At 42.0% G+C, this 12,742-nt stretch overlaps 1 protein-coding gene across 2 annotated transcripts in view; it reads left to right on the forward strand.

Moving 5' to 3' along the window:
• The first annotated feature begins 1,881 nt into the window (after positions 1-1,881).
• The window catches only part of LOC118771149 (1-phosphatidylinositol 4,5-bisphosphate phosphodiesterase delta-1-like), a 32,043-nt gene continuing 21,182 nt past the window's right edge, over positions 1,882-12,742 (forward strand). The window contains exons 1-2 of one of the 2 annotated variants that reach the window (XM_036519044.1): positions 1,882-2,516; positions 12,558-12,716. In XM_036519044.1, the coding sequence (XP_036374937.1) occupies positions 2,486-2,516; positions 12,558-12,716 (190 nt within the window). In that variant the 5' untranslated portion in view covers positions 1,882-2,485. Of the gene's footprint in view, positions 2,517-7,276; positions 7,388-12,557; positions 12,717-12,742 lie in introns of those variants that run through there. The other variant, XM_036519043.1, reaches the window with a different exon arrangement.

A 12,742-nucleotide genomic window follows, 5' to 3' on the forward strand; every position in this document is an offset into this window, starting at 1 on the left:
TTTCAGATGACAACACACAGCATCAGGCGTGCTTTGTACAGGCTCTTGTGGGTTGTCTGTCATTTTTGTGTGTCTGTTTCTTTCTCTCTCACACACACACACACACACAAAGTAGAGAGTAGACAATGCAGTCTATCAACAAACAGACTATTATGGGCCCTCAAAAGGTAAAGGTAAGAGTAAGACCTTTTTGTTTTTTCTGTCACTGTATGTATGCTGACAAATTTTATCTTGTTGGTGCAATGCTGTCTGCAAATCACACAGATCAGTTTAGGCCTTGTGCTGCGAACTGCTCTGTAGTGGAGTGTGAATGATTGGGTGCAGGCCTGTGTGGATCTAGGATATTCTGTAGTCAAATAAATATAATACTTGCTTAATTAGTTCCACTCTAATTCATGTACATGTTGTATTGGTTAAAGGAAGAATGTAAGCTAAACACACAAATAATGATGATTTCTAACAAGCAGCTTGGGTGAAAATGGCATTATGTTACTTATCACTATTTCTTAATTTCCCTAAACTAGAACAACATACATGGTTTTGATTTTAAATATTATCCATTTATAATGTTATATATTTACTAAATAGTGAACTCTTTAACTTTCTCAATGGCTCAATGCAGATAAGTGGTCATTCTTGAGGTGTAGTTTGTTTCTCACTAGTTCTTCAGGAAACCATGTTTCTGCAGTGTTTTCAGACAGCTCCATCCAAGAAAAAAATGGGGTATCTTCCTGTGATTTTATCATTATCCTTTCTTTTGAATGAATGGTATAACCTTTATTAAATTTATGATTATTATTACCTGCTTAGTAGGTCTTTATAGGGGAGTAACTTGTATGTTCATGTGTTACGCATTTGTAAGCTTATGCTTTAAGCACCTGTATGTTCATGAGTTAAGCATCCGTATGTTCATTCATTAAGCATCTTGCTTAAAAACACAACAGCAGTGCTGCAGTTGGGATCTGAACCTGTGATATTCTGGGCAGCCTGAGCTCCCCAAGCTGTGTCCGAAACATCAAGCACTTGCTGCAGCGCTGCAGCAAAGGGGGAAAGCTGCGGGAAAGTTCGGAGTTCTGGACTTATGACAAGCCAGCTTTCTATGAATCATTCTGCAACCAAACTCCTTGTTTCATTGAAAAAGACAGCGAAAGTTCCAGGACAAAATAACAAGATATCATATTAATTGCAGTTTTTTGAATTTTGCCTGTTCTCAATTTGGTCTCTCTCTGAATAACTATGTATATTTCACACGTCAATATCCCTTATTTTCTCTGTCTTCACACAGCTACAGAAGAGATTGCTACAGGCATCATAAACAAACAGGGATCAGGCAAAGAATGAAAGCAGCACTATCCTGAAAACTTGCTTTAAGTTGGCAAACCCATATCCTACTTCTTCCCCGGCAAATGGCGTATGGTTTCAAACCTGACACATCTCCCACGTCACTCACACACCAGAGGTGAAGGTAACAATGCTGACTATGTCACTATTTTATGATTGTTTCTCAAAATAACATCCCATACACATATCCGCCACTGTGTCTGTCTGTAATATCTGTTCAAATTGTTTGTGTCACATGCAGTGGCATGCAAGTATGGTGTTTTTATTTAAGTGGATGAAATTCCTCTGTATAAGACTACTTTATATGTTCTCCACAAGGCAGAACATTGGCCATCATTGATGATGTGTAGAATTTTCAGTGTGCACTGTTGCTAATCTCATTTACAGTCTCAGTTATTCCAGTTATTCCCCCACCCAACACACACACACACACACAAAGACCCCACCCTTCCCCCTGATCTCTCCCATCCAAACATTTTCACGGGTTTCAGCAGTGTCCCTGTTACGCAATTGATACCATCGGGTGTGGTCCCTCGCCACCCGAGCTGTCGAACGCTCACATACATCAAGGCGCCTGTTCACAGATTCGCGCGAGTTTAAAAAATTCTACAAAACTCGACCGTTTTGTTTAAAATAAATGGAATCTCTGCCCTGTTTTTTTCAACTCCTTTTTTCTTCTAACGTAAACTAGACAGCTAAGTGTTTCTAAAAGTTTTTATGAGTTGACTGAGGAAGAAGTCGGGGCCAACAACAACTCTTTCTTCATATTAAAACAGATAAGAGTTAGCTAATGTTTGTCGACCGTAATATTAATTCATTCGTAGTCCGTCTTGAATACATGTTCTTGACACACGACGCAGAAACGACCTCTACCTTTTTCTTTACAAGACTTGCTAAACCTGCCCGTGACGTCATTGTAGCGAATAAGTCCCAGAAGCGCTCGGAGACACCTCGTCTGTAAACTAATTTGCGCCGTCCCTTTATATGTGTAAGTACTCTCCCCTTTCGACGACTGAACCAAACAGTCTTTATTCAAGAAGCCGCCATCGATTTGGTTCTTCCGTAACTTCCGTAAACGAGGACATTTGGAGGTTTAACACGGCAGTGGAAATTACGTGTCTCATCAAATACTAAAGTCAAAAGGATGGAATCAAATGGCATTGCTGGCAAACACGGTAAGCTACATGGTACAACATTCAGTTTATCTTTTTTGTTTAATATCTTCACTCTTGTATGTGAGTAGCTGTACATTCTTACTTCTGACTTTTGAAACTTCTTATTGTCGATATATGCGGATAGAGACAGGTAGGGCAAAAAAAGTGGATTCTAGGCACCACATATATAGAGTATATTGCATGTGTTGATGAATGACTTCTACGGCTTGCCTACAGACTTGTTGGGATGGTAATCCCAAGTTTTGTGCAACATAAAGCGAGCGAGGTCCAGACATAATTCAGAAACTCGCAGAATTTAATGAGGCAGAGGGGAGGGTGATGCGCGCCTTTTTACCGAAAGCTCTTTTTCGCCTGAAACCTTAAGTACGTTTCGTGCCACATTTTCATAGCGTCCAAGTCATGGACATGACATGTCGTTTTTTCAACTAAATGTGTATTGAAATTACGGTGAAATTAATGTAAACTTCTGTGTCCATTTTTCAAAGATGGTATCGTTTTCAAGGTTTTTAAGGAGTTGGGGTTACTGCATATTGGAATTTTATGTAACTAAAGTTCACTTCTCCTCACTGGAAATGTTTTATTTACTGTAGACACCATGGACAGCTCCGGGCAGCACGAGACTAAATACCACTAATATTCCCGCTAATTAGGAAGTCCTGATGTCTCCTGGAATTCAAATTAAGTAGCATTTACCCTCATCTGGCGTGCTGATTAAACGTAAACGAAAACCTCCCCCTTCCTGCATGTTCCTAGTGTATGAATACGTGTGTGAGACCGTGGAATAGGGGTGCTGTTCCTAGGGACTACCAAACCTTGGAAACTGTTTCATCGAGCAGATAACCGGGCAGGAAACTGTTTCACCTGGCAGATAACTGACAGCTCGTGGCAAACCTGATTGTGGTACCATACATGTAACAAATGAGTATAATAACTTTTATTTCATGTTTTAATTTAATGACTGTGTCACTGTTCATTAGCTTGCGCCTAGACAAGGCCTTCAGGTGTGATTTGAGTAGTAACGAGTTCTCAGGTTAAAGTAAGGTCCCAGAAGTTCTCAATGGGATTAAATGACAGGTGACTGTGACTGACAGCCCATAACCTCTGTTCAAGCCACACCTTCACCACTACTAGTACAGTGTAGCACTGTATCCTGCTGTTTACTCTTGACTAACCTCCAGCTTTTTTCTACACTGAACTCAGGTCTTTCAGGTCTGTTGTGTGGCTGAGGGCAGGGCTCTGTGTAGGCATGCTATTGATTACATTGAACCTTAAGCGTAATTGGGTCAGTTTATTGTTCTTTTCTGCTGATATGAAAATGTTTTGGGCCAGAGAGGAACATTTCTAAGATTGCCCAGATTATATTTCCTTTACAAAAAGGTACAATACAGCCCAGAGCTTGAATGGGGTGTGCGCTTATTCTGTGTAGCTTCTCAATGAAGAGCACACAGCAGGGAGAGCACGATTTCCCACTGAGGAAGAATGTGGTGTAGGAAATTATGAATGTGGCATGAAGCAATGATGCACAACAAACCACATTCCATTTTCTGCATTGCACCATGTTCAAGGTGTCTGATTTTCATCCTCTGTCTGTTGCCGTTCTCCCTGGTTCTTCCTCTCCACAAAGGCAGTGATGACATCAGTAATGCACTGGCACTGATTGGTTGCACTGGATAGGTGCCACATTCTTGAAGAAGGGCTCATTTTGTGTTGCAAAACAAAAGAAGGCATAGCAAAAAATGTACCACATAACACTGTATTTCACATCACACATTTGCAGTTGACTAAGAGACTAACGCTAAAATAGTCACTTGAAGTAGACTGAGATTGCAGTGGACTGCATACCAGAGAGTTACCAAATCAAGACAAAAACCACTATCTATCTATCTACAGGTATATATATATATATATATATATATATATATATATATATATATATATATATATATATGTCTGTCTGTTTGTAGACAGGGAGATTGATTTAGGATTCAGATCAGTTTTATTAACATAACAGGATTATCTGTTGTTGCCAAAGCATTTTACCACATGAACAGGCAAGGTTCATGTGCCTTTTCTCCCCTCTCTCTTCTTCTCCCCCTCCATCTCTCCCTCTCTATTCCTCTCCCACCATCTCCCCTCTCCCTCTCTATTCTTTTCCTCTCCCTCCATCTCTCCCTCTCCCTCTCCATTCCTCTCCCTCCATCTCTCTGTCTCTACTTCTCTCCCTCCCTCTCCTATCTCCCCCTCTCCCTCTCATTTCCTCTCCCACTCCTCCTCTCCCTTCATCTCTCTTTCTCTCTTCCAGTCCTCTCCCTCCATCTCTTTTTCCCTCTCATTCTTTCTCAGCACACTTTACCACTTTAAAAGCGTATGTGCTGTTGTCTGTGGGTGGGTACTTTTGGACCAGTATGTCGGCCAGCGCAGTCCCACATGACTGAGCTGCGCTGGAGCTGCAGTGGAGTGTGCTGTCAGGAATGCACCTCAGCAGACACTGAGCGGAGCCCCTCCAAGGGATTAGAGCATGCTTTGTGCTGCCCCGCAGCCTCAGCCGTGCCTCCTCACATTCCACAGTCACACAATTGAGAAGGGGCAGAGCCCGGTCCATGGCTTCCGCCCCAGTGGGCATGACGCAGTCCCTCTGTCCACGACCGAGGCTCTGTGAGAAGAGGAATCTATGCTAAGGTGAACAGACATGCCAATGCAACAGTATGTTACTGATAAGGGCTTATGTTGTCTGTCTTTTACATTTGAGCATCCACACCGTGAGGCACTCAGGTAATTTAATCAAGCAGTCAGTGGAGTGAATAAAAGCTTTTTTGGTTGACGTCAGCAGGACAGGTAAACAAGTTACACTGGCATGGAGTGGCAGGAGTGTGGGGTAGTGATTTCAGCACTGGAGCTGAGGCCCAAGGAGTGAGACTGATTTAATCAAAACTCTAGCCCAAATTCAGATGCATGAGTTAATACAATTAATAGCACAATGCTCTCTATAACAGTGTGGACAGTGTCTGTCTCCAACATCCACACAGGTGGCTGGCTTCCCTCCCTGAATCCAGAGCAACTTCAGTGTACTGACAACGATGATACCAAAACCATCACTAAGCACAGTGTAGTATCACTGTGATTGTGATGATGTTGCAGGTGATGATGGTGATGGTGATGATGAACTTCACACCATCATCATCAGTTGGTGCACTTTTCCGAGCAGCCGTCTGCTTTTCTGGACCTTCTCCCAGCGCAGTGAAGTTGCGTTGTAAAGAACAGTTCTCCAGTGAACAGGAGTTGGTTATTAATGGCTCCTTGACAAATAGCTCATGACACACCTATGTTCTGACACGTGTACCAGGAGCTGCCCGAGTGCCAGGGGCTGCATGGCACTGCTACTCACCTTGTTTGTACGGAAAGGGCTGACAAACTCTTACATGAAAGGAATTTAGAAGAAAAGGCTGGGGTTCAACAAGGAATGTTAAATTATACAAGCAAACTGTACAAATAGATAAACCATGTGAGCGTGTGGAAATGTGCTCTTTTCATGAAAATGTGTCCTGTGAGGAAATCAGATCTAATACAGAGCAACTATGCGTAAAGATCAGAGCTGACCCATGAGAATTTGAAAAGCAGTGAAAAACAGAAGACAGTTCTAAAGTGCTATATTTGCCCTGGAGTCAGTTTTTAGCTTTGCTGTTTTCGTGATGTGTTGGTAAGTGATTGTGATGTAGCCAGCGTTGCAATACAAATGACAAATACATTTTAAATGTGAGACAACAATGTTCTATAGAAATTAATAATTTAACCACAAGAGGGCATTATAACATAAAACCGTATTTACAAGTGCATTCGGTTATGTGTTTCGCAGGCGCTGTAATGCAGGGTTTTCTTGTTACTAGGAATTGCAGACCTTGCAGATTTTTGCTGGTGCGGATATGGATGAATAAAACCTGTATTAACTTGGTGATAAACTACCGTTTCGCATGTTAAAATCAACTGGTCTGGTAGCATTTGGCGGTCTTTAAGACAGTAAAAATAAATGTAACCGTTGAAAAGTATATGTTTAAATGGACTCAAAGTTCAAGAACATTAAACGATAACTCCATAAGAAACTCCCGTCCACAAAGTCCGCACAAGGTGTCGTCAAAACAAAACATCTGTTTTTACCTATAACAACTTACCCTTAGACATTTGTATGTGTACAGAGACAGACGACACGAATGTTAACGGTAGTATGAAAATAACATTCCATTAGTGAAGAAGAAACATTAAATATGCTGTCCAAAGGACGGAAATAACGGCAGAATAATTAGGTCACTTTTTAACTAAGCTAATTCGTAACATCTCTTGCTTTATGACAGGACGTAAACTGTAATAATGATCAGGTACACTAATAAATAAATACGCTGAACAGATCAAATTATTACTTTTTGAAAACGTGTAAATAAAATAATCCAGGAGTACACAATAAGTAGAGTTTGTTGACAGCTGACTTGTTGATCTCAAAAGGAAATGGACGTATTGTTTTCATGGGAATAGCTGGGAGACGTTTTGAAAAGCTGAACTAACTTCACCTGACTCCAAGAATTGAATAACCTGACTGTTTCGGAACATCCCAGTCGAGTAGGTCGAAGACAGTAAAAGGTGTGTAATCCGAGGATTGGACTTTGAGTAGCACACGCCCCGAAGGAAAGACGGGAATCGAAAACGTCGTATGTAGTCCGCTTTGTTGCAAGAAAAGAGGTGGCTCGTCTTAACAGGGAATAGCGGTTAAAACAAGTAAACCATGCAGTGCGTACGGAAGCAACCTACGAGAACCAAGTCAGAAGAATTAATTTATCAGGAAGAAAGAAAGGCTGTTGCGCGTGAAAATGGGAAACTACTCGGTAAGTTGATATAGGCACGAAGGCTGCTGTACGTAACATTACCACCGCAGGGTTTACACCAACTGCTTGGTTGTCTCGTGTTCATCTTTGTCATTTATACATTTTGTGTAATATCCCGTAATTAACCACAGCAGCCTCAAACATGAAAGGTAGACAATCTGTTGTTTACGAACACAGTGATTAATTGTGACATGAGCTGCACGCTATTTTCATGCTAAGAATTTAGACTTGGTGACGTCACCGTACACTTAAAAACACGAGGGTAGCCTGTGAACCTCAGGTGTAGTTTTGGCGCCGAATGCATGCGTTTGTCGAGATAATTCCTGAAATGCAGTAGATTGCAATGCAGTCAATACTGTGGAATTGGGACAGTCGTGGGAAACGCTCTGTAACATTCTCTGTAATAACCATAATGTGTAAATATTTAATCAAACGATCACGAAGTCTGAATAAACAACAGAAAACAGCTCGATAAACAGGCTGCATGAGTTCAACTGTCCTTTGTTTTACAACGGAATTTGAATACACTTCTATTTTGTTGTGTAAGATAATTGCTCGATGTAGACAAATGCCATTGTTTCCCTTTTGCCCGTTTTTTTTTTTTTTTTCTTTTGCGATTTATGTACCGTCCTGTTTATGATCATTCAGATTCCTCGGTTGGCACGCTTTCTCTGTCTTGATTTTACCTGTTAGCTAACGTTGTTTCTTTGAACATGCCTACTATGACGTGTGAAGACTAGTGTCGCTGTGGGGATGACAATAATAGTTACAGTGTAAATTGATAACAATAATTGACAACAACTTAAAATTCATTCGGTCGTATTGCACGTCATACTCATGAAACACACGCGTGCCGAATACAGTTTGAGAAATGTAGGCCATCCCTAAATGAACAGAAATGCGGGCCCTTGTGTATTTCAGTTCAATCTTTTTGATAAAATCGTGTGTTTAATCTACTTGATCAACCCAGCCCCCCTACCCGTCCGGTTTATCCTAATAGCATGGCCCGAGGAATTTGCGGGGTGTGGTGCGGGGGTCTTGGAGAAAGTGTTCGGTATGAAGTACCAAGCGAATCTAAATCACTAATCTGTAAACCAAGCTTCTACTTAGCACCTGCCTTAATGTTCATTTTCAAATGCTCTTTGTTTTATGTTTAAAATTTAAATTAATTTTAAAATAAGACTTATTATATTTGTAAGATAATTACTGTACATTTAAACCACAGCTTGTTTTCTTAGAATGAGATCCAAGAAGCATGGGTCCCTGATCACCAGCTTGATTGTTAAACGTAGTGTGCCAAGGGGACTGCAGCCTGGATCATGAGTTAGCAGGAGTTGCACATGGAGACCAAGGACTGCTTATTGGATTATACTGCACTGAGGCTGCAGTGATCCATAGTAAATTTCTTTCGTTCCTTCACTTAAGAGAATGCAAAATGAAACTATCCGTGCATTCAGTACTGTATGAAGCACAAGTGTCTGAGACTTCTGTCTTGCTAATAAGCAGCTTTGGATTGGCTCGTCTCTTTGGCTGAGGCTGTTTGGCTCTGTAGGATTGGCTCTATAGCTACCGATGCTTCATGTTATAAACGTAGTTAAAGTTTAGCATAGCTGTGGACACCCATAGTTTACAAACACATGTCAGAACGAAAGGCTGTTAATGGGTGGAGTTGGGGTAAGAAGCAGGGGTCATAGCTGAATCAGCAACATACAGAACCCCAACTTGAAAAACTGTAAGCAATGCAAGTTTCTCTGGGTAAAAGCATCTGCTTAACAAACATTATATATTGTATGGGGCATCACCATCTTGTTCCATAGTTCCACCATTGGCTGACTTGTAACCAGACCTGGAACCTGGTGAGTCAGGCTGGGTCCAGCTCTACAGTGAAAAATGGATATACTGATGCAGTCACAGGGAAGATCAAATGGCTTGTTAATGGCTGCTATGATGGAAAACCCCAGTGGACATAAGTTAATGTAAAAGACTGCTCTCCCTTGCATTATATTCAGTTGCAGCTGGCTATAGAAGGATGTCAGATATCTTCCTCTTCTCTAGCCTTTAGTAGTGTCTCCCATAGTGGCTAACAACTAGCAACCAGAGCAACCTCTAATCTAGCAGAGCAGGTGGAAGAAAGGTCCAGAATTAAATAACCAGTAATTCTCTCTTCCTGTGTTTTTTCCATTTCAGTTTGTTGTAGCTCCTGAGTTAGTGTGTGACAGACACTGCAATGTTAGTAAAACTAAAAACCGTCCTCCCTCCACACAGCTAACAATGTTCCTGACCGGACATGTGAAATGCTTGTTTGAAAAATCATTTCTATTTGCGGGATATTGCCATTGCAAATTCCATGCTGCAAATTCCAGTCCCTGTAGTTTGCTGGTGTGCTCCTGTTTCTCACTAGCATGTGAATCCCTCAAGGTCATTGTTTCTGGGTGGTGCTGGAATGCTCGTCAGCATTGTTTCCTGAAGAGACTTGCGCCGGGGCTGGGGATGTGAGCAGAACATGCCCTTGGGGAGAAGGGGAGAGGGGGCGGGTCACAGTTGTTTAAAGCCGCTTTTTGGTGCAAAACTCACTGTCTGGCTTGTGGCATCCCAGAACAAAATTATTTAAGAGGTTGAGGTCAGATAAAAAGGGTACTTAGAGCTCTTTGGAAGAAACCCCCACACAAAGTGTTTGGTTGGCCTAGCCAAGCATTTTTGAAGCAGCCTGGCCAAAGCTGTGTACTTGGTGCATGTTAGGCATTTCCAGACACTTTCCTTCAGTTTCATATTCTTACAGTCAGTAAATTGTTCCAAGGAAATTAAATGCTTAAATACTGTCATCTCCAGCTGATGCACAATTATATAGTAATAATAAGAAGTTATTCTAATGGAAACATGGTTGCTGTTGACAGAGGGCAGAATAGTATTCAGAAACTGATTTCAATGGAGAAAAAAAACTCATTTTCACCCAACTAGTTTTGTGATGTGTATAACATGCTGTTTTCCCTCTCTTATGGGCAACCCCCTCTGCGTGTTTTTGTGTCATTTGAAAATGCAACAGCAAGTGTCAGGCACTCCCTGTGTGGCTTTGATGTCTCATTAGGAAAAAGGCGTCCAAGCATAGCAGTAATGAGACTGCTGCCATCGTAAAAGTCAGCGGGTTCTTAAAGATGAACGCTGCATACTGCATTTGCAGCTCCGGAGTTTCGGCTGCTCACCGAGCACGGTCCCTACTTTATCACACATTGCATTGCTGACATACTCACTGCTTAATGACTGTTCTTCACTCACTAACAAGCTTCCCTCCTCACTCCATTCGGCAGACAGAAATAGTGATATTATTAAGAGGAATGCGCTACTGCGACCAATCCTCAGAGCGTGGTATCGCCACAGCTCTGCTCTCTGAATAGCAGCCCTTCAACGATTATCCACCCTGACGGGAATGCTGTTAAAGAAGACTGGTGTTCTGGAAAAGCATTGCATTGCAGTAGCTTAGCAGACACTCTTATCCAGAGCAACTTGCATATCTTACACATTTTGCACATTATTGATTTGTACAGTTTGGTAGATTAACAAGGCAGTTTAGCACATACCAAGGATAAGTAGCAGGTTCAAAAACATGATGATCTGTGATTTATTTATTTAGTGAAGCCCATTTTGACACCATAGAACAGAATGACAGTCATGTTGAGATGTATGTTCACTCTGAACACCTGCTGGAGACAGGAGTGAAAATGTGGTAGCCCTTGACAGAGGTTCACAGTATTTAATAAATAACTGATTTTCTCCAAATGAACTTTCAACCAAGTTAGGAAGGGGGATTTCTAATCGGAGTGCTGTAGGGTTCAAATCCGGGGCACCACTGTTGCATCCTGGGTAGTGCTGTTGTGCCTTGCGGTACTAACTCTACTGAAGCCTGAATAACATTCATAGATATTCAGCTGTATAAAAGTACTGAAATGTTAAACGTAATCTGTAATTTGCTCTAAGACTATCCCCTAAGGAAATGACTAGTAATACCCTCTTGCGTGTTTCATTTAGTAAAATAATGGGATTTAGGCAGAAGTAGTGAATATGCAGGTGTCTCGTAGTCTAATTCCGCAAGAACAGACTTGCTAGTGGTTTATAAGGAGCAGCATCGTTGGCCTTGACAGGCTTCGGAAAGTCTAGCTTCATCAGCATGAGTTACGTTTACGTTAACACAGAGGTGAATGTCTCATAAACAAATGTATTCATACCACAAGAAATTCAACACATCTAATGGGACTAACAGGTGAAGTGAGGGTGTTATTTAAATTCCAGGGTCAGGTTGTCAGTATGTGTTTGTTTTGTGATAAAATACATTATGTCACCTACAAATATAATGCAGAATGAACTACAGACCTGTGTGTATGAAACAGAACCCTGGCTACTTAGGGTCATTCCATGAGTAGCTGTATGCTGAGGGCCTGCTGGAGCTGGGGGGGAAAGTTTGGACACTCCGCCCCTTCCTTGCACACAACTTTCTGCTCCCTTCAGATGCTCTTATCTTGTGCCTCCAAGGCCAGAGCCATCCCATAACATCTCCTGGATCCATGTTTGAAGTGTGGCCCCTTTACCTCCACATGGCGTGGGCCTGTCTTCTGGCTGTGAAGCTTAGCCTCCTTCCAAATTATGTTCAATATCTGCTTAAAGCCATGCTGGGTCGGAGGACCCGAGTAGAGCTCGGCAGGCATGAATTTTGGGTTTGTGTGAGCGTTTCTACCCTGAAGGAACAGCTGAAGTTATTCCTCAAGAGGATTTCCTTTGTCCTGGATGTCAAACAAATATGCACTGCTGTGGCGTGCGGAGTGGCAGGGGTTTGAGGTGAGGTTAGCCAGGAGGAACACACACATGGAAATGACTGTGAAGAAGCTTTCCATATGGGAACTATGATTACTGAAAGATGTAGGCATGTTAGTATTAACTGTATGCTTTCCCCTTTAGGTATGATAGGATACAGATCTCTTGTATAAGCAGTATATGTTTAATGCAGCTCTTTAACACAATTCTCTCTCCCCCTCACCCCAACTCTCTCTTTTTCTCTTTGTCTCCCCTCTCTGTCTTTCCTTCATTTCCTCTCCTGTCTATATCTCCTCTCCCTTTCTCTCCATTTCCCTCTCTCTCTTCCTCCCTCCCTCTTTCCCCATCTCTCTTGCTGTGTCCCCAGGTATGGAGGGGGATGCAGACCTGCAGTTCCTGCTGACAGGGGGGGACCTTCTGAAAGTGCGCTCCAGCTCCTGGAAGAAGACGCGCTTCTACAAACTGCAGGAAGACTGTAGGACGATGTGGCATGAGTCCCACAAGAAGCTCAAGTCCAAGCAGACGTGTGAGTGCTTCTGCCTCCCATCCAAA

Source organism: Megalops cyprinoides, chromosome 24 (assembly GCF_013368585.1).
Source record: "Megalops cyprinoides isolate fMegCyp1 chromosome 24, fMegCyp1.pri, whole genome shotgun sequence".
Lineage (NCBI taxonomy): Eukaryota > Metazoa > Chordata > Actinopteri > Elopiformes > Megalopidae > Megalops > Megalops cyprinoides.